This window comes from Lithobates pipiens, unplaced genomic scaffold (genome assembly GCF_037356315.1).
Source record: "Lithobates pipiens isolate NorthernLeopardFrog02 unplaced genomic scaffold, aLitPip1_a1.2 Scaffold_16, whole genome shotgun sequence".
Taxonomy (NCBI): Eukaryota; Metazoa; Chordata; class Amphibia; order Anura; family Ranidae; genus Lithobates; species Lithobates pipiens.
In genome coordinates, this window is record NW_027507748.1 from 553,426,144 (window position 1) to 553,448,317 (window position 22,174).

The 22,174-nt window shown below is 44.5% G+C and overlaps 1 protein-coding gene across 50 annotated transcripts in view; it reads right to left on the bottom strand.

The window, feature by feature from the left end:
* Positions 1-572: 572 nt before the first annotated feature.
* The window catches only part of NACA (nascent polypeptide associated complex subunit alpha), a 57,469-nt gene continuing 35,867 nt past the window's right edge, over positions 573-22,174 (bottom strand). For 31 of the 50 annotated variants that reach the window (XM_077483521.1, XM_077483519.1, XM_077483520.1 and 28 more), the window contains 5 exons: positions 14,832-14,914; positions 4,627-4,704; positions 3,210-3,356; positions 1,562-3,080; positions 573-774 (listed from right to left, as the gene is read on the bottom strand). In XM_077483521.1, the coding sequence (XP_077339647.1) occupies positions 2,856-3,080; positions 3,210-3,356; positions 4,627-4,704; positions 14,832-14,914 (533 nt within the window). In that variant the 3' untranslated portion in view covers positions 573-774; positions 1,562-2,855. Of the gene's footprint in view, positions 775-1,561; positions 3,081-3,209; positions 3,357-4,626; positions 4,705-14,831; positions 14,915-18,481; positions 18,800-22,174 lie in introns of all 50 variants that reach the window. The other 19 variants (XM_077483507.1, XM_077483505.1, XM_077483498.1 and 16 more) reach the window with 1 other exon arrangement.

Sequence of the window (22,174 nt, forward strand, 5' to 3'; positions counted from 1 at the left end):
GCAAAAAAATATATAATTTTTACATGTAGGAGAGAAGTGTCAGAATTGGCCTGGGTGGCAAGTTGCGACCCATGGTGGGGTAGCACTTCAGCTACCCACCCTTAAATTCGGGGTCTCTCTGACACCAGGTCGCCAAGCTACAACCCTCATAGTTGATTTTTTTTTTTTATATAATGTTGATGGCTCTGCCTCCCCTGACTGTACGTAGCTGTTACTTTGTTGCACCTTTTACAATTTGTTTCATCGAGTATTAGCTAGAAGAGTTTGCAACTGGCTTTACATTCTTTGAAAAATAGCTTAAAAAATTACCAAGTACTGTACTTGCATGTTAAACTTGGAGACCAAATTTGAATTTATGCTTCCAGAGAATATTTTCTGGAAAAAGCTAGCAGTCAGAAAGCATTGCACGTGGCAAGGCAAAAATAGCGATGGGGTCCAAGCAAAGCAAATGCTCCTATTCCTCACATAGCTATTACTGGTAATTAAAAAAAGGCTCCCCTTTGTACACCCCTAGCCCAAAAAAAAAAACAAATGGACATATCATAACCATTTAAAACACAACTTCACACAAGCACTGAAAGAAAATATAATTTGTTGCATCGATGGATTCTAGTAACAAAAAGTTAATAATACAAACACAACATTTCACGAAGTCACCAATAAGCCACAAGTTTATTAAATCAATAGAAATAGTATAAATCTCAATTCTAGCTGCACCGACCCAAGAGCAAGACGAAAGGAGATCAGTCTGAGGCATCCTCACATCGTCAATTCCTACAAAGACAGGAGAAGCAGAGTTAAAGAATAAGTTCTGTCGACAAACATGGTTTTCATAGCTGCAAACAACATTCCTTATCATTTTGAGTTTAAGAGGTAGATGTAAGGATTTATTTTGCATTTAAAGAATAGCACATCTATTTTTAGTTTATGTACTTATGGTCCAGCGATCAGATAATTAGTGTGTGGCCATTTTGTTTATACACTGAGCGCAGGGATTCTTCTTGGTTTTAAAATGACATTTGAGCTTACATAGAATATGCATAGTAAACGTAATCGCTGTGTCTCATCTGTGCTCAGAGCACGCAAAGTAGCAATTACAGTAATTGCAATGATGAACACAACTGCCACACTGCCCAGCTAGAATAACCACTCTACCAGTTCACCTCTGTTCTATTGCCAGCGAGTTGACCCAGGAAGATGGTGGAATTTCATAATCAGGTAAGCAAGCTGGATACAAAGGCTGTAATCTGTACCGCTGAGCCTGGAAGTACCACCTGCTTGGCTTTGTTGCAAAGCTGTGTTTAATATGGGCAGTTTAGAGAAACATTTTTAGGGATTTTAAATCACACCAAGCCCCCAGGAAGAAAAAAAAAAGTGCTCAGTAAGGTGTGCTTATGATTGAATGGCACTATAGGCACATACTATCAAACTGGTAGATTGTAGAAATGCTTGACCAAAGCTGACCAAACACAAGCAAATGTTTTCCTGGGATGAAAGTTCTGAGACTTACTGCTCTTGTAACAAGCTGCAATGTCCTGGAGTATGAAGAATACATACGTACCATGATAGCATTTACTATGTCATTGCTGTTGTTCTTCAAAGCGCGCACAGCCTTCGCTCTAGACACATTCGCCTGTGACATTACAAGCTCAATGTCCTTAACTTCTACTCCACTCTCATCAACCTAAGATCAAAAAAGTTAGACACAAAGTTTAGACACAAAGCATCTAAATCATGGTAAACAGAATACAGAGATCCCTCCATATCAATGTTCAGAGTGAAAGCATTCTGTTGAAGAGACAAGTTCAGGTAATCATACAGATAAGGTTTCAACCACTAAGCTGAAGTAAATATTTTTTTTTTCTTTTCACAACAGTTCTCATCAAAGCATTCAAATCACAACACTTCGGCTTGGTTCACATATATGCGGGGGCCAGTTTCAGTGCAGAGTCCAGTGTGGTTTCCATGTAGTGGTTCTGGTGCAAATTTAGCGCTTAAATCGCACCTGACCCGGACTAAAAGATGCACAGGACGCACGTTTCTAATTTGCAACTGGCCCGCGTGTATGTATTTTTTGCTATTTCGATTCGAGTTGCTTGTCCCCAGCTTTTTTTTTTTATAAGAGCAGGCTTCAATTCTGAAAGTTTAGCTCAAGAAAATTTTAATTTTACCACCCCTTGAGCTACTACATTTAATATAATGCAAAGTTTCAATGTAATTTTTGCTAAAAATACACAATCGTTATTAGCAGACTGAAACAGAACATAACTCAGAAAATAGCTGCTATATCCCTACTAGACAAAGATATAGATAAAGCAGAGCAGCAGCAGGAAGGTGTCAAATTTTAGGTGAACAGATGTGATCAGCAGCATGTTCGCCATCGATCAAAACCATTTTTTATTTTTTTTTAATTCAGAAGAGTCTGTTGCAAGGTCATGGTCACTGAATTGACCTTACAGCAGAAGGGGGGAATGTAGTAGTTTTAAGATTACTGACCTGGCCAGCTAGAATTGATGCTGTTCCCCCATAATTCTTAATTGGGTGGCAGTAAAAGCCAGTAGAACGGAATACCCATTTCTGTATAACATTTTGCAATAGACATATTTTAACCTTGATAACTAGACAATGAGAGCGTCTTCATAGCCACAAGTGCCCTTGTTCTCAAGTTTGATAATTAAAAGATCAGTTAATAATACGCCTTAAACATCTTCAGAGTTGATAAATTAGCTTTTTTCCCTGCGTATTGTAAGTAGTACAGTCCTGCCCATAGTAGGAAGTGTTCCGGGACAAAACTCCCAAAGCCACGCAGTCTAGATCAGGGCTCTCCAAACTACAGCCCTCCAGCTGTTGCGGAACTACACGTCCCATGAGGCATTGTAAAACTCAATCAACCACATTATACAAAGTAAAATCAAACTGTTCATCATCCGTAAATTGCAAAAAGATCTTACCTCTTCCTCTTCGCTCTCCTCTTGTACTGTAGGAGTCTGTGTGTTTTCCTGTATGTTTGATACTGCTTCTCCCTGTACCTTGAATTTCTCGGCAGCAGCAAGCTGGGCTTGTTGTGAGAGATCTTCAATCTAGCAGTGTTGGAAAAAAAACACAAGTTGTGTGATTTAGTCCAATTAGGCACATTACAACAAAATGAATTTCAATATATAGCAATGAATCCTGTTTCGACAAGAGTATAAAACAATTGCAGTACACACCTTAGCCTCTCCGAAAACAATGTAAGTGTCAGATGCTGGGCTCTTGTATACATCTGGTTTTGTAATGACAAATAAGATGTTTTTGGATTTTCGGATAGTGACTCTTGTGACCCCAGTAACCTGGCGAAGCCCCAGCTTTGACATAGCCTAAGAAATAAAAAAAAAAAAAATAAAAAAAAAAAAATAAAAAAAAGGTAGTACAGCAGGGTTAAACCTAAAGAAAAGTTAAAAAAACGAAAGAAAAAAAAAAAAAAAAAACACACACACACACTATAAATATAAATTATATATAGCTATAGATATATAAAGCAGCCATAACCCCGGTAGCCCCTTCTTCAGCAGGCAGTCCACTTTCAGATAAAAGTGGTCTTTAGTGGTCCGATTCACTGCAAGATCACTTTTATGGGGGGGGGGGGGGGGGGGGGGGTGACTGGTGGAAGCAAAGTTAAGCTTCACTTCTGCTCAATGCTTCTAAAAAGGAGAATTTTTGTCCCCCCTCCCCAAAATTAACCCTTTTGACTTCAGATCTCATATTTAAGAAGTCCTGTCATGCTTTTTTACACGTTTAAATGTTTACATTTCTTGTAATAGGAATAAAACGGACCCAAAAGTTCTCTTTTAAAAAGGACAGTGTCAAAATGAAAAAAAATTACTAAAAATTAAAAGCACCCCGTCGAGCTCACGCATACGCGATTAGCGCCTGCATATGAAAACTCTGTTCAAAGCACACATGAGGTATTGCCGCGATCATGAGAGCAATAATTCTAGACCTAGACCAACTCAAAACTGGTAACCTGTAGAAATATTTAACTGTTGTCTAACTTTACTGCTTCCTGTGAACCTAGATGCATGTGATTTTTTTTGTCTTCTTTAATAAATTTGCAAAGATTTCAAACAAATCTCTTACACATTATCATTATGGGGTATTGTTTGTAGAATTTTGAGGAAAATAACATTTAATCCATTTTGGAAGAAGATTAACATAAAATGTGGAAAAAGTGAAGTGCTGCGAATGCTTTCCAGATGCACTGTATTCTGTAGCGGATCTGGTCCTGTTTCCAGCGGCGGAAGCGGTGTGCAGGAGAGGACCGACAATAGCTGGGAAGTGACGTCACCCATAGACTTACTATGCGGCTTCCGTTGTCTGCTGCCTCTCCTGCACCCGTCTCCATACTGAAGTCGCTGCCGACTGGACTGGCTGCAGAATAGGCAGGTATAGCAATTTTTGTTTTACAGGGTTAGATAGATTAAGTGTAGAATATGGCAGAGAGCATGTAGTATTTGCCTGAAATTCAACTTTAATGTTTTAACATATTAGAAGTAATAATAAAATGTGGATTTGCAATGTGTAAAGTTTATCTTAATTTGTAATGGATTTTGATTATATATACAAAACACACATATAGAGACTGTTTACCTTCCTTGCTTTCTTTTCACTCCTGCTTTGTTTTGCTTTGCTGACAGGTTCCTCATCTATTTCTGCTGCTGCGGCAAGCTGTAAAAGATGTGCAAAGGGTGTTAGTATATGGTGAGCCTATATAAGCCTTATAAAAACCATGTTCAGACTAGGAAATATTAACTATTTAAATGACCCGATTTGAAAATATGGCATTTTATGTCACATTTTTATTTGTATTATTTTAGGGGCATTAAAGAGGAAAAAGGAAAACCATTGTAATAAAAAAAAAAAAAAAAATTGGCCCACAAGTAAAGAATTTCAGAGCTGCTAAATCAGTCGTGTATGAAGTGAAGTATGGAATACAAAAAAATAAATAAAACAGGATTTTTTTTTTTTTTTTTTTTTTTTTAGAACAGCTTACCTGTAAAATCCTTTTCTTTGATGTACATCAGGGGACACAGAGCCATAGTAGTTACTATGTGGGTTATAGGGCCACTGATAGGTGATGGACACTGGCACGCCCTAATGCAAGAAGTGTACTCCCTATATAACCCCTCCCACTACTGGGAGTCCTGTTTTATAGCCAAGCAATACAAGTGAATACCAAGAAGGGAGGAACTTCTGTGTCCCCTGATGTACATCAAAGAAAAGGATTTTACAGGTAAGCCGTTATAAAAATCCTGTTTTCTTTTGTTACATCAGGGTAAACTGAGCCATAGTTACTATGTGGGATGTGCCATAGTAATGGCAACTGAAGGGAGGAAGACAACAAAAAAGTAGGGCAAAAAGGAGGCTAGATGACTCATACTGCAGCATACTGCACCCAAAGGCAATATTATACAAGATTTATATAGCGCCGACAGTTTAAGCAGCGCTTTACAACATTAGAGCAGACATTACAATACAATTAAATTCAGGGGAAATCAGAGAGCCCTGCTTGTTACAATCTCCTCATGATCTTTAATGTAGATTTGATAAAATCTGATAAATGTACGAACTGAAGATCAAGTAGCGGCCTTACAGATCTAAGCCATAGAGGCCCGATGATGCACCACCCGTCCTTATGCAAGAAGGTCTGGCTATAATGGCAGAGTCCGAAGGACTCCTACTGCCATCTTTATGACCTCTGTAAATCAAGATCTTCTGGGACCCGCTGGGGCCACCAGAATCCCCTCCTTTCGTTCTTGCTTGATTTTGTGGAGGTGGTGAAGTAGCAGAACTGGAGGAAACACATAGATCAGTAAAAACCTGATCCCATGGGAAGACTAATGCGTCTGTTCTGCCTGCTAGCGGATCACTTGTTCTCTACACAAAGTTGGCAACTTTGTTGTTGAATCTGGACGTGAATAGGTCCATGTATACGGAATACCCCATCTCTGACATATCGCTAGGAAGATGTCAGGTGAATAGACCATTCTCCCGAAAAAATTGTTGGCAACTCAAGTAGTCCGTCTGCCAATTCTCTAATCCTGGAATGAAAAATGCAGATAAGGAATGTTGTGTTCTGCCCAAGCTAGAACATTATTCACCTCTTTTTGGGTTGCACAACTTCTCTTGCTCCCCTGGTGATTGATATAACATTGATTGAATCCTGACAGGACTGTCCTGTAGTCTGACTGTCCAAGATTCTAGGGCCAGACATACTGCCCGAATCTTCCAAAATGTAGATAGGCAAGGTCCTCTAACTTGGACCATATCCCCTGGACAGAATCTTCTTCCAGGGCTGCTCCCCAACCTAGAAGGCTGGCATCTGTTAACACTCCAGGATACAGGCAGAAAAGATTTTCCCTTTTGTTGGACAACCACCAATTTAGACTCCGAATTACGTCGGGAGCCAAGTGTATTTGGAAAAAAAACAAGGCCTGAATCTTTCTATTCCAGACCGACAGGATGGTGGTTTGAAGCAGTCTTGAGTGAAAACTGTGCGCAAGACGGCCTCGAAGGAGGTCACCATTTCCCCTATCTCATGCACAGCCGAATGGAAGGATTTTTCTTTGTTTTGATGAGTTGAATTAGTCCTACAATGGAACCGATTCTTGTCTGGGGTAAGAATACCTTCTTCTGTTCGGTATCTATAACCAGCCCCAAGTACTGTAATCTCCTTGATGGTTTTAAGGAGGATTTTTCTAGGTTGAGTATCCAACCCAGAGATTAAAAGGTAGTTTACAGCTGTGATCAGACTCTGGTTTAGACCTGAGACTGAATGGTCTATTAAAAGTAGATAGTCTAAATAGGCTAGGACCGTTATGCCTTGAGCCCTTAATTTGGCTAAAGGAGGTGCCAGAATCTTTGAGAACACCTGTGGTGCTGTGGCTAAACCAAATAGCAGGGCCACAACTGAAAATGATTATTTTCTATTTCAAAAGCGCAGGATGGACACAACCGACCGGATTGACTCTATGCGAAAGGATCGGATGTATAAGTGCCGATTCAGACTTTTGAGAGATCTAGAATGGGTCTTACCTCTCCGTTCGGTTTTGAAACCATGAAAGGTTTGAATCAAAATCAGTACCCTGTTCCACTAAGGGAACCTCTAATATCACCGACTGGGATAGATGATCCCGAAAGACACTCTAGATCCTTGGGAACATTTGACTTAAGAAAAACCGAGGAGACAAACTCTCAGAACTCTAGTTGTAACCTAGAGAAAACTGCAGAAGCCACCCATCTGTCTTGACATTGTTCCTCTGAGAATTGCAGGAGCCTACCCCCCACCCAAGCGAGCGGGGCACCCCTTCATGAGGAGGCTTTAGCATCCTGCTTTGTAGGCTCTACGCCCCAAGATCTCTTCTGACCCTGGTGCTGCCCTTGGGGTCTTCTCCTTGAACCTGATGGATGAGGCCACCGAGACTGCCTAGAGGCTGATGCCCCTGGCACAGGAGAGACAGCACACTTAGAGAAATATTTGAACTTTGTCTTTACTGGTAAGAGAGAGCTTTTCCCATTAGAGATCCTTTGGATGTATTTTATCCAGATAGTTTCCAAATAGCCATTCACCATGAAAAGGGGAACTGGCTAGGAGCTTTTTACAGAGTGCTGTGGCTGACCAATTTTTTCAGCCATAGAACTCTGCAAGAATGCACTAGTCCAAGCATAAGCTGTGAGGCTTAAATGATAGAATCTTTCATAGCATCTACTGTGAAACATAGTGCGTCCGATACACCAGCTCATTGCTGGGCCTGCTGATCAGGCCGAACTTTAAGTATCTCCACAAACTGTTCCTTTATGAACTGGGATACACCAATTGTAGCAAGAACCAGCTGCACTACTGAACTTGCTAAAGACATGTGAGATTCTTGCTCACGGAGGCGACTGCAACATCAATTGCTGAAATCACCCATTTTTTTTTTTTATATAGAAAACCTCTTCCATAGGATAAAGGGTGGAGTATTCCCTAGGAGGATAATATTGTTTATCTGGATGTTCCCATTCAGAATGCATAAGATTTTTTTTAGCCAAGCACGAATAGGAAAAACATTCCCAGAAGGGGAGGTTCTAATGAACCCAAATTAGAAGTGGGTTCCTCAGGCAGCAAAAAAGGTTGAACGAACCAATTTAGTAAGGGAGTGCACAAGCAACCTGTCTTGTGATGTTACTCCTATATTAGGATCCTCGGAAGAGGGTAAATAAGTATCTTCCAAATCTTTGGGAAGATCTACCTGATCCCCAGCCTCCTGTACCTCAATAAGAGGGCCCTAAGCACTAGATGGGAATCTGCTGTTTGGCCCAACTATGGAGAGATATCTTGGCATCAATAATCTTTCCACATTACAAATGGTAGAAGAAAAAAACCTCGTGTGAAATATATACACAGGGACTGAAGTGTCCAGTGCAGATGCAACAAGAGTTCCCTCTAACAGCTCAATCTGACCAGCCACATCCCTCTCAGAGGATGATGACATTTTGTAAATGGATTTAGTTTATTGTGAAACCATTGACCCCTTTAGAACCCTTAGAGGAGTTCCTGGTCCCATTAACACTCATAGCCTAAAGCATAAAGCAGAGGCACTACCAGCTAACATTGCCTTTACTGCACCAAAAAATTATAAAAAGAATAGGCTCTCCTTTTTTAAATTAAAATTGTATTAAGTTTAACATTATACAAAATATTCATACTTTACTCATAAATCTCATTCATAAAATACCAATTCCAGTCCCCCCTCTCCTTTACTTGTATCCTGCATTTCTACTTCCATTTCCTTCCTTCATCTTCTCTCCTCATTCTCACTGAATATTTCCTTGTGCTATTAAAATTCCATCCAACTTTTTCATGCCTTTACAAACGTCCCTTTTATAATTTTCATAATGATACAATTCTTCCAAATTATATATAAATATACCCTTCCAATCCGTTATTTTATTGTTGGGCTTTCTGGTGCTTACCAATGTTTTGGTATCAGGTATTTTGCTGCATTACATAAGGTATCGCCGTTTTCTTACTTTTCTTCTAGGTTACATGTTACCACCTATATTTAGCCGCCCCAAGCAATGGGCAGGGGTTCTCTTCCCCACACCTGCTGTAACATTTCAAAATCAGTGTGGTTGTGCAGGGTTCTGCTTGCACAGTCACATCATTCATATACAGGAATATGAAGAAACTACATACCATGGCGGATAGCTTGTAGTTTTCCATGGACTACAAGGACCCTTGTAAGCACCCTCATGGTCCAGTGACACTTCCTCCAGCTTTCAAGCAGAAAGCCCACACAGAGGTATGGACTAGAAATCTGGAGTGTCTGCAGGAGCCTGACACTGCACCTGCAGTCCACCGGTTGTTGGTGCAATGCTCTACAGGCTCACACAATAAATACACCTTTTTTTCCCCCGGCAAAAATCTGTGCATTTTACTTTTTAAAAAGGTAAACTTAGCCTATGGACAGTGTTTTCAGCACTGTCAAATTCTTATATAGGGATGAGCCGAACACCCCCCGGTTCAGTTTGCACCAGAACTTTCGAATGGACCCCAAATTCGTACGAACGTTGGAACCCCATTGAAGTCTATGGGACTCGAACGGTCGAAATTAAAAGTGCTAATTTTAACGGCTAATATGCACGATACTGTCCTAAAAAGGGTTTGGGGACCTGGCTCCTGCCCCAGGGGACATGGGTCAATGCCTAAAATGTTTTTAAAAATGGACGTTCTGGCGGGAACACCGGATTTTAATGACGATTAAAGTGAAAAAAAAAAAAAAGCGGGGGGGTGTCCATAGTATGCCTGTGAAGTGCCACGTGTTTCCCGTGTTTAGAATAGTCCCTGCAAAAAATTACATTTAACGGAAATAACGTAATTTAAAACTGCTTGCGGTTTTAATTTTATATCTGGTTCCTGCAATATGGTTGAAAATCATTGAGAAAAATGGCATGGGTAGCCCCTCCCTGCCCATTACCAGCCCCTTTGGGTCTTGTACGGATATTAAGGGGAACCCCGTACCCATATTAAAAAAGGGAAATATATACTCAGAACAGCAGTATACAGGCGGTGCAAACAAGACAGGGACTGTGTAGATTTGTTGTGTTAAGTTGAATCTGTTTGTAATTTTCAACTGATACATTTTTAAAGTGTATCACGTTATCACCCCTGTATAATTTGTTTTGCCGTCCATCTTTTTTCATCTCACTTGCTGTTGTGTCTCCTTCCGTTTGCAAGTAGGAGATGTTTGTAAGTTGGATGTTTGAAAGTAGGGGCCTGCCCTATATGCTCTGCAGAAATGACGGAACAAGGTGTTGGTTTTGCCACAACATTGTAAGCCCTCAAAGTGACTCTAGGTGGGCACTGGAGCGCCCTGCTGTGAACGATTATATGAAGAATTGTAATTACATGCCATTGTTGAACAGCGGTAGAAAAATTGACCTTTGGTGGTTGTGGTGCTGGTGCCACAACACTAAGTCCTCACAGTTACTCTGGGTGGGCACAGGAAGGGGCCCTCCTGTGAAATATTATATCAAGAATTGTAATTACATGCCCCTGTTAAACAGGAGCTGAAAAATTGGGCTGCTGGTGCCACGACACTGCAACCTCTCCCATATACTCTAGTTGTAGTGCAGGAATGAGCCCTGCTGCAAAGCATTGCATCAAAAATTGTAATTAAACAGGGGCAGAAAAATTGGGCTGGTGGCATCACCCAGAACCAAAAATGTTCTTCCAACATATCAGCGGAGGAGGAAGAGGATAGACAATCAAGATAACAGGACAGTCACTCAGCATAGGCAGTCTTGAAGGGATGGGATATTTCTAAAAAAATTATTCGGTTACATCAGCTTCAGGTGCTTGGTAGTTGTGGGTGAGCCAAGACTGATTCATCTTGATGAAGGTCAGTCGATCAACTGAGTCGGTGGACAGGCGCACCCTGTGATCGGTAACAAAGCCACCAGCAGCACTGAAGGTGCGTTCCGAAAGATTGCTGGATGCAGGACAGGCCAGTAGCTCAATTGCATACTGTGCAAGCTCTGGCCAGTGATCCATCCTCAAGACCCAATAAGCCAGAGGATTTTTGGTGGGAAAGGTGTCCAAGTCTGACCTTGCCCCTAGGTATTCCTGCACCATGTAAATCAGACGCTGGCGATGGTTGCTGGAACCGATCATACATTGGGGCTGCGGACTAAAAAATTGTCTGAAAGCATCGGTCAGACGGCCACCTTCTCCACCGCTCCTTCTGACCGATGCCTCAGCAACACATTGTCAAGGACCAGGAGTTTGTAACCTCCCAGTCTCTGGGAACGCGTTGCAGACCTTTCTGCGAGGCCTCCCAGAGATGTCCCATCCTCTGCTCCCTCTGCGACGGCAAGATAAGGTCGGCAACCTTACCCTTGTACCGTGGATCAAGGAGAGTGGCCAGCCAGTAATTGTCCCTCTCCTTGATCTGAAGAATACGAGTATCCTTCCGCAGGCTTTGCAGGATCAGGAAGGCCATGCAGCGTAGGTTAGCTGAGGCATTCGGTCGAGTCCTCTGGGTCACCAAGGACAACATGATCCGCAGCTACCTCCTCCCAGCCACGTACAAGTCCACGGGTTTCTTGGGACTGTAAATCATCCTTACAAGACTGCTGCTGAGTGCCCTCTGCTGCGTGTGCAGCCGCTGCAGCATGGCTAACGTTGAGTTCCACCTGGTGGGCATGTCACATATAAGGCGGTTCTTGGGCTGGTTCAACTCCTTTTGGAGCTCAGCCAGCTGAGCACAGGCATTAAATTGATCGGCGGAAATGCACACAGACTTTCCTGGCCTGCTTCAGGACATCCTGTAAGCCCGGGTACCTGCCCATGAACCGCTGCACCACCAGGTTAAGGACGTGAGCCACACGGGGCACATGGGTCAGTTGTCCCTGTCGGAGGGCGGAGAGGTGGTTAGTGCCATTGTCGCAAACCATTCCTGGCTTAAGCTGGCGTGGCGTCAACCACCTCTCGGCCTGCTCCTGCAGAGCTGACAAAACATCCTCCCCAGTGTGGCTCCTGTCCCCTAAATAAACCAGCGCAAGCACGGCATGGCATTGTTTTGTCTGCATACTTGCGTAGCCCCTGGAACGCCTACGGAGCACCCCTGGTTCTGAGGAAAGAGCACTGGAAGAGGCCATGGAGGAAGAAGAAGAGGAGGGGGTGGAGGAGAGAGGTGTGTCACAACCAATAGTAGCATTTTGGAAGCGTGGTGGCGGAACAACTTCCAACACTACTGCACCTTGTCCTGCATCCTTCCCAGCTGCCAGAAGTGACCCAATGGGCCGTGAAAGACAGGTAACATCCCTGTCCATGCCTGCTGGACCACGAGTCAGCGGTAATATGCACCTTACCGCTGACCACCCTGTCCAGCGAGGCAAGGACATTGCCTTCCACATGCCGGTAGAGAGCCGGAATCGCCTTCCGTGAGAAAAAGTGGCATTTGGGGACCTGCCACTGAGGAACCGCACATTGTACAAACTCACGGAAGGGGGCCGAGTCTACCAACAGAAAAGGCAGCAGTTGAAGTGCTAGCAATTTTGCCAAGCTAGCATTCAACCGCTGGGCATGTGGATGGCTGGGAGTGAACTTCTTTCGACGGTCCAGCAGCTGGGGCAGGGACATTTGCCTGCTATAATCGACGTGGGTGTACTGCTAGCAGGGTGCCCACAAGCATTTTGCTGTGACACACCTAATTCTACACCTTCATTCCTCTCAGAGCAGGTTTCAGAGAGGACTGAAGGTCTAGTGGGGTTGGAGATCCCAGCTGATGAGAAGCAAGGAGAGGTCCGCTTTGTTCTTTGGTGTGGGTCTTTGAGGTACGCTTGCCAACGAGCTGCATGGCAGGTCAACATATGCCTGGTCAAGCATGTGGTGCCCAAGCAGCGGATGTTTTGGCCACGCGAGATATGCTTGAGACATATGTTGCAAATAGCAGCGGTGCGATCTGATGCACTCATCTCAAAAAAGGCCCATACCAAAGAATAACGCGCAGAGGCAGCGCCCTGCACAGGCGGAGCTCTGCGGTGTGATTCAGTCGGTGTGCTGCCCCTAAACTGGCCCCCGGAGGGCATCCTGCCTCGTTGGACATGTGCCTCCTCCTCCTCTCTCGTACCAGGCACCCACGTGGAGTCAGTGCCCTCATCACCCCCTCCCTCTTCATCGCTGCAGCAAACTTGGCAGTATGCTGCAGCTTGTGGAACATGACTGCCAGATTGCTGTCCTTGAGCATCCACTCTGCATTTACGCTACTGCCTTCCTCTAGCCGAGTATCAGAGCCTACAAAACACTGGGCATCCTCCTGGAGCATGTACCCAACACTGCGCTCAAAGAGTTCAGGAGACTCCTCAGGAGGACGTGGTGGGTCTAGGGAAGCAGTCACTGATGATGACATTGAGAGGAGGGAAGACTATGCATTGGCAGCTGCTTTGCTAGTACCCAGAGCCTGGGTGAGAGGATGAGGAGGATGAAGAGGGCTTGGTCATCCACTCTACCAAGTCATTGGCATGTTGTGGCTCAACATGTCCAGCTGCTGAAAAGGACAAGCGTGTCCCATGGCCACGTGCTGATGATGATGCACCGCATCCACGACCAGCACTGTTGTCTCTAGACACAGAGCCTGCTTGCCCTCTTATCGGCTCGCGCCTGTCTGCCTCTCCTTGCTGGCCTTTCAGACATGGTAATGGCCTGAAGGGAGTTGGGAAAACCAGCAATTGGGTAGTGTATATTGTGCTGGAAGCACACACACACACACACACACCATCCACTAACTCCTGCAGATGGCTCAATTAGAGAAGAGCTATATAGGTGGATATAGCGGTGTATACTGTGTTCAGGGCACGCAGACAACAACCGCTATAGAAGAGCAAGAACGCAAAAAATTGGCCGATAACGATCGGTGTATACTGTGTTGAAGGTACACAGAACAGCCACTAACTGCTACAGACGCCAACACACTACACAAGGCCGCCGCGCTGGCGGCCTTATATAGTGTGGGGCGTGTACTACACAGCCTGAGCTATGATTGGCCACAGGCATCCTGCCTGTGGCCAATCATGGCTTTCCTCGCTGCCGGCGCTGTGATTGGCCAAGCATGCGGGGGTCACAGTGCATGCTTGGCCAATCATAAGCCAGCAATGCACTGCGATGGCGCAGTGCATTGTGGGCCGTGAGCGGCCCATAACGTTCGGAATTTGCCGAACAGCCGATGTTCGAGTCGAACGTATGTTCGACTCGAACACGAAGCTCATCCCTATTCTTATATGAGTCTACAGAACACATCTATCTATAACAAAGGGGGAGGTGTTCCATAGTCCATAGGAGAACTGTGTAGCACCAACATTACTTGAGATTTTAGGGCAGAAAATGGAGAGTATACAGGAGGTTACTGTATTTCTGGAAAAAACACTTTTTTGTACTTTACTGCAACTGTACTTTACTGCAACTGTAAAGGGATAAACATGGAATTGAGTACAAAATATTACTGAATAGTACTGAATATTGTCTTTTTGAACAGACATGCACTTTAATGCTTATTCTTTGGACATCTAGGGTCAACTGCATTTAGAAGATAAGATGGGGAAAAAAATGCCACTAGGCATATGCTTCTACACACACTCAAGTCAGAAAAAAAAGCAGATGAGGTTTCTTATTTAAAAAAAAAAAAAGTGTCAGTTTTCCGCCAAGTCCAAAGCATTTTGGAAAGTACTGTCACATGATAAATAGAAAAAATCATAATCCCAATAAATCTTGCCAGTGGGAGAAAAGTAATTCACTAATCTGTTAAACATTTTACCTGTGCCTGTTGTGTGGAAGTTTGTGAGGAGTCCTGTTCCAACTCTGGAGGAGAATCATCGCTGTCTGACTCTGTTCCCGACCCTGCCAAAAAGTCAAATAATCATAATTAGACTTCTGTTATAACAGATGAAGAATTGGGACTCATTACTGCAAACCACCTATAAAAAAGGAGGTAAAAGCTTAGGTTAAACTGCCAAAATAATCTACATTTTAAATATCACACATAAGCAAAAAATAAAATTCAAATAGCCTGGATAGATGACCTTAGTGGCATTTACCCGCACTCTTGAACATGTCACAAATCAAACGTCACTGTGTAAATGTAAAATGTCCATATTCCATGCACTTGACACAAAACAGACAACAATCTTACACAAAATACAAGACTGCTTTTGGTGCAACACCTGGCTCACAATAAGAATACTAAAGAATCAAGTGTGTTTCGCCAGTTTATCAAACTCTGCACTTGAGTCTTTTCTCTATAAAAACACATTGTATACTTACTGATGCTATGTTGGAGAACTTGGGTGCAGAATTCAGAATTACAATTGAATTAGGCACAGTACATTCTAAAATGACTATGTCCTAGATTATAAGCTTTAATGAGCAGGGCTCTCCAATTCCTCCTGTATTGAATTGTATTGAAACTGTACTGTCTTGCCCCCATGTTATAAAGCGCTTTGCAAACTGTTGGCGCTATATAAATCCTGTATAAATCCTGTATAACAGCCAGTAGAGGCCTAACTTTGTTATGCCAAAAAACAAAAACTGATATGGCCATTGTGAAGTATGGTTTATTTGAACACACCATCCACTAGACAAAAGAACAGGGTGACAAAAGCACACCAGGCTAAAGTAGACCAAACTAGCACAGACAACATTACTGGAGACATCAGGCAAGATGGCCTAGAACAGAGACCTCAACATAACATACACTTAAATCTATTCATGGTAGTTATTTTTGGGCTGCTGTACAAAAAAGCAAAGAATTCGTTGCCCCAGTCAAATTGCAGTTACTGGGAAACAAAACCATGAATCTCACTGGCTGCTTTAGGAAATTGCTCTACCTTTTTTTGCATCAGCCCTTAAGCGTTCCAATAAAATGTTAGCAACAGAAAATCATGCTAAAACTGGGTTGTTTTCCTTCCAGAGTTTACCAAGCCTTTACTAATAGAGAGGTTTCTCAGACTTAACCTACAAAAATTTAAAGTGGTTGTAAACTCTTACAACCAACTTTGACCTACAGGTAAGCCTAGATTAAGGCTTATCTGTAGGTCCAAGAAATATTTCCTAAACCTACATGGTTTAGGAGATATTTGCCGAAAGACAGGCACTGCTGTCTACGGTGCATGTGCCATAGACAGTGTCAGGTAAGTGACACATAATGGACTACTATGCGATGCATAGTAGTCCATATGCTTTACCTTTGCAGGGAATGAAAGAGGAAGTAAACCCATCAGGGCTTACTTCCTCTTTAAGGGAGGGCTCACCTAAAGGACACGATCACTTCATACAAATTTAACCTCACTGCAATACTCTGAGCACTTGCCATGAGATCTACCTCAAAACTACAACATGGACAACAACTGTATTTCATAAAGGTCTGTTGCCTCAATGCTCAATAGTGAATCCTGCATAAAAATACAAAAGCATTATTAAAAAAATATAATTTTGTTCACTTTAATTTAAAAAAATAAAATAATACGCAACTACATAAATTTAGTAATTTAAAGTATAAGTGAACTTTAAAAGTATGAATTCCCCATGTGGTATTCTCTTAAAGACACGTTCACCGTCCGGACTAAACAGGTCAGAACTTCTTTAAAGTGTTATTAAACCCGCAACAGTAAAATCAGCCTGTATATGCAATAAAGCATGCTTGTTATATTCACTGTGAAACCTAAGGGGTTACCGTATATACTCGAGTATAAGCCGAGATTTTCAGCCTCTTTTTTGAGGCTGAAAGTGCCCCCCTCGGCTTATACTCGAGTCATCGCTGTCTGCCCGCTCGATCAGCGTGTCGAGCAGACAGACAGCGGCCATTCTATTCAAAAGCCGCGCCTCCGGCTCCGCCTTCGCCTGTGATAGGCGGAACACTGAATTTCCCAGCAGCCTGTGTTCCGCCTATCACGGACATCGTATCATCCTCGTACTACGGACGAGGATGATACGACGTCTGTGATAGGCGGAACACAGGCTGCTGGGAAATTCAGTGTTCCGCCTATCACAGGCGAAGGCGGCGGCGCAGCTTTTGAACTTTACAATGGCCGCCGACGAAGAGGGCACGGGACGGAGGCAAGGGAAGGCACGGCACGGGACGGGACGGCGGCGGCAAGGCAAGGCAAGGCACGACACGGGACGGATGCAAGGAGGCAAGTCACGGCACGGGACGGAGGCAAGGAGGCAAGGCACGGGACGGAGGCTCGGGACAAAGGTAGGCTGGACACACACACACACACACACGGATGGAGACACACACAGGGATGGATGGATGGATGGAGACACACACACACACAGGGATGGATGGATGGATGGAGACACACACACACACAGGGATGGATGGATGGATGGATGGAGACACACACACACACAGGGATGGATGGATGGATGGATGGACACACACACACACAGGGATGGATGGACGGACACACAGGGATGGACGGACACACAGGGATGGACGGACACACAGGGATGGACGGACACACAGGGATGGACGGACACACAGGGATGGACGGACACACACACAGGGATGGACAGGCATGTCTCACCCTCGGCTTATACACGAGTCAATAAGTTTGCCAGTTTTTTTGGGGGTAAATTGGGGGCCTCGGCTTATATTCGGGTCGGCCTATACTCGAGTATATACGGTAATCCTCTGCATTGTGTAAAAAGGAAGTTTGAGGCTGTACTGTGATCCTCCCTTTCTTCCATCGTTTCCAGTCCATCTGCTGATAGTACAGAGCCTTGGGGGCACTCTGCTGTGCTAGTTTTTTTTTTTTGTGGGACAGTGCACGTGATCGGTGCAGGGCCAATCAGCACTGTCCAGAAAGAGCGTCAGGAGTCACGGAGCCTCATGGGACAGTCAGAGGAGAATGCAAATTCCTCCTATAAGCTCAGCTGGACACTGATAGAAGTCACAAGACTGCTATATACGGTTGATGAGAAAAGCAGTTTATATCTAATAATTTCATTTCCATATTCTGTATACTGTGAGACCAGATATAGTAAATACAGAGTCCTGGGTTTAGAAACACTTTAAAGTATACAGCTTTTCCATATTCTTCAGTCCATGTATTGAAACCCACACATGCCCCAAAAGATTATAGTGGGGATATTTCAAGCATACCCTCAGAACTGCAACTATGGAAGAGTGTGCATTCCACAAAGAAGGCTGGACAATAGTTAAGCGTATGAAGTTTTATAGCCACATATTTTCTTCAGTAAATCTGATTGCAAGGCCATTGAGAATTGGAAGGAAAACAGTATTTGCCATATCTACTTCATGACGACATCTTAATTTAAGTGGAAAGAAAACCACCCATATTAAAAAAATAAAAATAAATCCACACTTTGTTAGTAATATTTTAAAGGCATTAAGCCCAACACCATGCACTGAAACGAAGTTCTAGAAAACACCAGGTATAATACCCTTGTCATTCTTCAGCACGGGCTCCTTCAGAGGAGGGGCTAGAGGAAGTTTGGGAGGAGCGATGTTTACCACAACAGGTTGGAAGGCCGTCTCCTCAGCAGGAATCTCTGGAGGAATTAGGGGTGGCATTTCCTCATCTTCAGCAGGGGGTGCAGGTGGGACAGTTTTAGAGACAAGAGGAGAAATAGAAATAGGAACAGAGGACACCGGCTCTAAAGAAGGCAAAGCAGCAGAAGGGGTTAGCTCTTTGGCAGGACTTGCCGTATCTAGCTCTGGAGTGGGCTGCGTAGGAGAGGAAACGCCCTCAGCTTTACTAGCTAGAAGGGGAGAAGAACAAACATTAGAAGAAGCAGAAAATGAATGATCAGTAGATAGGACCAAATCTTTGCAGATAACAGGTGCGGCAGAAGCAGGCATGAGTAAAGAGGTGGTGCAAACCATGAGTAGGGAGTCAGACTTAACAGTGTCATTAAGAGATTTCAGTGAAATATCAGCAGGCAGTGAAATACTGGAGTCCGCATGCTTTGGCTCAAAATGGCAAGTGCTTGCATTGGGAACATCATGCAGGATTATATCAGTGGTATGGAAGTGAACTATTTTTTGTTCATCAGATATAGCAGCAGATTCCATTAGTAGAGCCTTGGAGCTTGCTTTTAATATATCTTCTATCACTTTATCAGCATCCACCGATACCTCCTCACTCTGCTCAGAGGCTTCCACAGTTGACATGGAGGCTTCAGAGCCAGCAGCCGGAGCTGCCTCCTCGGCGGCTTCAGAGCCAGCAGCCGGAGCTGCCTCCTCGGCGGCTTCAGAGCCAGCAGCCGGAGCTGCCTCCTCGGCGGCTTCAGAGCCAGCAGCCGGAGCTGCCTCCTCGGCGGCTTCAGAGCCAGCAGCCGGAGCTGCCTCCTCGGCGGCTTCAGAGCCAGCAGCCGGAGCTGCCTCCTCGGCGGCTTCAGAGCCAGCAGCCGGAGCTGCCTCCTCGGCGGCTTCAGAGCCAGCAGCCGGAGCTGCCTCCTCGGCGGCTTCAGAGCCAGCAGCCGGAGCTGCCTCCTCGGCAGCTTCAGAGCCAGCAGCCGGAGCTGCCTCCTCGGCGGCTTCAGAGCCAGCAGCCGGAGCTGCCTCCTCGGCGGCTTCAGAGCCAGCAGCCGGAGCCAACGCCTCCTCGGCGGCTTCAGAGCCAGCAGCCGGAGCCAACGCCTCAACTGCTTCAGAGCCAGCAGCCGGAGCCAACGCCTCAACTGCTTCAGAGCCAGCAGCCGGAGCCAACGCCTCAACTGCTTCAGAGCCAGCAGCCGGAGCCAACGCCTCAACTGCTTCAGAGCCAGCAGCCGGAGCCAACGCCTCAACTGCTTCAGAGCCAGCAGCCGGAGCCAACGCCTCAACTGCTTCAGAGTCAGCAGCCGGAGCCAACGCCTCAACTGCTTCAGAGTCAGCAGCCGGAGCCAACGCCTCAACTGCTTCAGAGTCAGCAGCCGGAGCCAACGCCTCAACTGCTTCAGAGTCAGCAGCCAGAGCCTCTTCCTCAGCAGCTTCAAAGTCTGTGGCCAGAGTCTCTTGTGCAGCTTCAGAATCAGTGGCTAGAGCCACCTCCTTGGCAGCTTCAGAATTGGAAAGAGTTTCCTGAGTTGATGCAGCAGTTTTAGAGTAAGCAGCCAGGGACACTTTTTCCTCAGTCAACATGTCGGCATCAGGGTTATCAGCTGGAGCAGCCTCCCCTACAGCTTCTAAGTCAGCAGCTTGAGCCTCCTCATTGGTCTGCGCCGGGACTTCATAGCCAGAGGTCAGAGGCTCATCAGTCAATGAGGCAGCTTTATAGTCAGCAGCCAGGGCATTTTCCTCAGTCGAAGCGGCAGCCAGAGCCTCTTCCTCCATCAGGGTGGCAGCTTCAGAGTAGGAAGCAAGAGCCTTAGTTGGTACAGCAGCCACAAATTCCTCTTCTGGGCATGTAGTAGGTTCAGGGTCATCAGCTGAAGCCTCCTCCTCGGCCATCACAGCAAATTCAGCATTGGAAGCTGCCACGCCACTAGTTTCTGAGGTGGCTTTGACTGTCATGTCAACAGTCTGAGTCACATCTTTGGTTAGTGAGCTAGCTTTTAAGTGAGCAGCCTGTGCATTCTCTTCAGTAAGTGTCAAAAGCCCAGAGTTGGCAGCAGATTCCTCTTCTGTTGGTTTAGAACTAATAAGTCCTTTCCCTGCTGGTTTCTCAGTTTCAGAAAAGGCAGCAGCTGTTAACTCTTTTGGCACTTTGCAGTCAGAGTCCGCAATGGAAGTTAGCTCCTTTGCTAGTGCCTTGGTTACGGAGCAAGCAGAACGCACCTTTTTTATGGATACCTTGGCTTCTGTGTCAATCACAGGGTTGTCCACTGCTTTAAAGGCAGAAACAGGCATCTCATCATTTTTAGTTGGTTCTTTGGCTGCATAATTGGCAGCGAGTTTGTCTTCAGACACCACACTTAAAACCTTAATTTCAGAGTCAGCAAGCAGCACCATCTTCTCTGCCGATTTTGTTAATTCAGAACCTGCAACAGGCATCCCTTCTGCTGGCACTTCCTGAGAGATAGATTCAGCTTTAAGTTTCATATCAGAAGAATCTTCTAAAATAAATGCACTAGTTTTATAGACAGCAACAGGTATTTCAACCTCTGTTGGTAAATTGGTTATGGCAGCTTGTAGCTCTTCAGTAGACACATGAGCCTCACGGTGTTTCATAAACATTTCTAAAGGTGAATTATCCAGGGTCACAGAGTTTACAGCAAGCTCAGTTTCAGATGGTAACGGGAAAGCAGGTGTCGATACGTCTCCCATATATGGCATTACCGATTCATCTACAGGCATTTTTTCTTCCAGTGACATTATAGAATCTGCCATACGCATTTCTTCTAGTGTCTTATATTCCACCACATCTTCATCTTTAGACAGAATCTGTGAGGCTGCAGGCAACTTATCCACTAACTGTGGACCTACCTCAAATTGGAATTCAAGCAAATGTTCAGGAAGATGATCCAATTTGGCCTCCAGCATTACTTGTATAGGAGAAGCTCCTGAAGTGACAAATGTATTAACTTCTTGCAGACACAGAGTCTCAGTTATATCAAATGCAGAACTGGGTGCATCAGTGACATCAGGGTTCCTTTTACCAAGGCATGCATTTGATAGATTAGAAAACAATTTGTGTACATCAGTCTGATTACTTGCATCACCTACAGCAACCTCATCCAAATGCACTCCAACTTCAGGGTTGACTTGAAAACAAACTGGATCTTCAAAAAGAGTTTTGATTTTTGGTGGCAAGCCCTCTTCAGTTAAAGCATTTAGAATTAAATGCTTGGAGTGAGATCCTGGAATTGAGTTGGTTGATAAATTTCCAAGAGACTTTGCTTTATTTTCCGGAATCTTAATTGCATCAGTATTATCAGCACTGGTTTCAGAACGGTCACATGCCACTTTTTTTTCCAGACAACCAGCTGCATCTGTAAAATAAGGCTGTTCCAAGTCACTGGCCACATCTGCTGGCAGAATTACCTCAGACTCTGAGGTTTCTGGAGGTATAACTACAATGTCTTCAGGAGAGATAAAGGGAGCTACTACACATGCCACACACAAATCATCACATTCTTGATGGATGAGGTTAGAGGCAAGCAGTGCAGACAAACTTTGCACCTCAGGCTGGCCTACAGCACTATTAACTACAT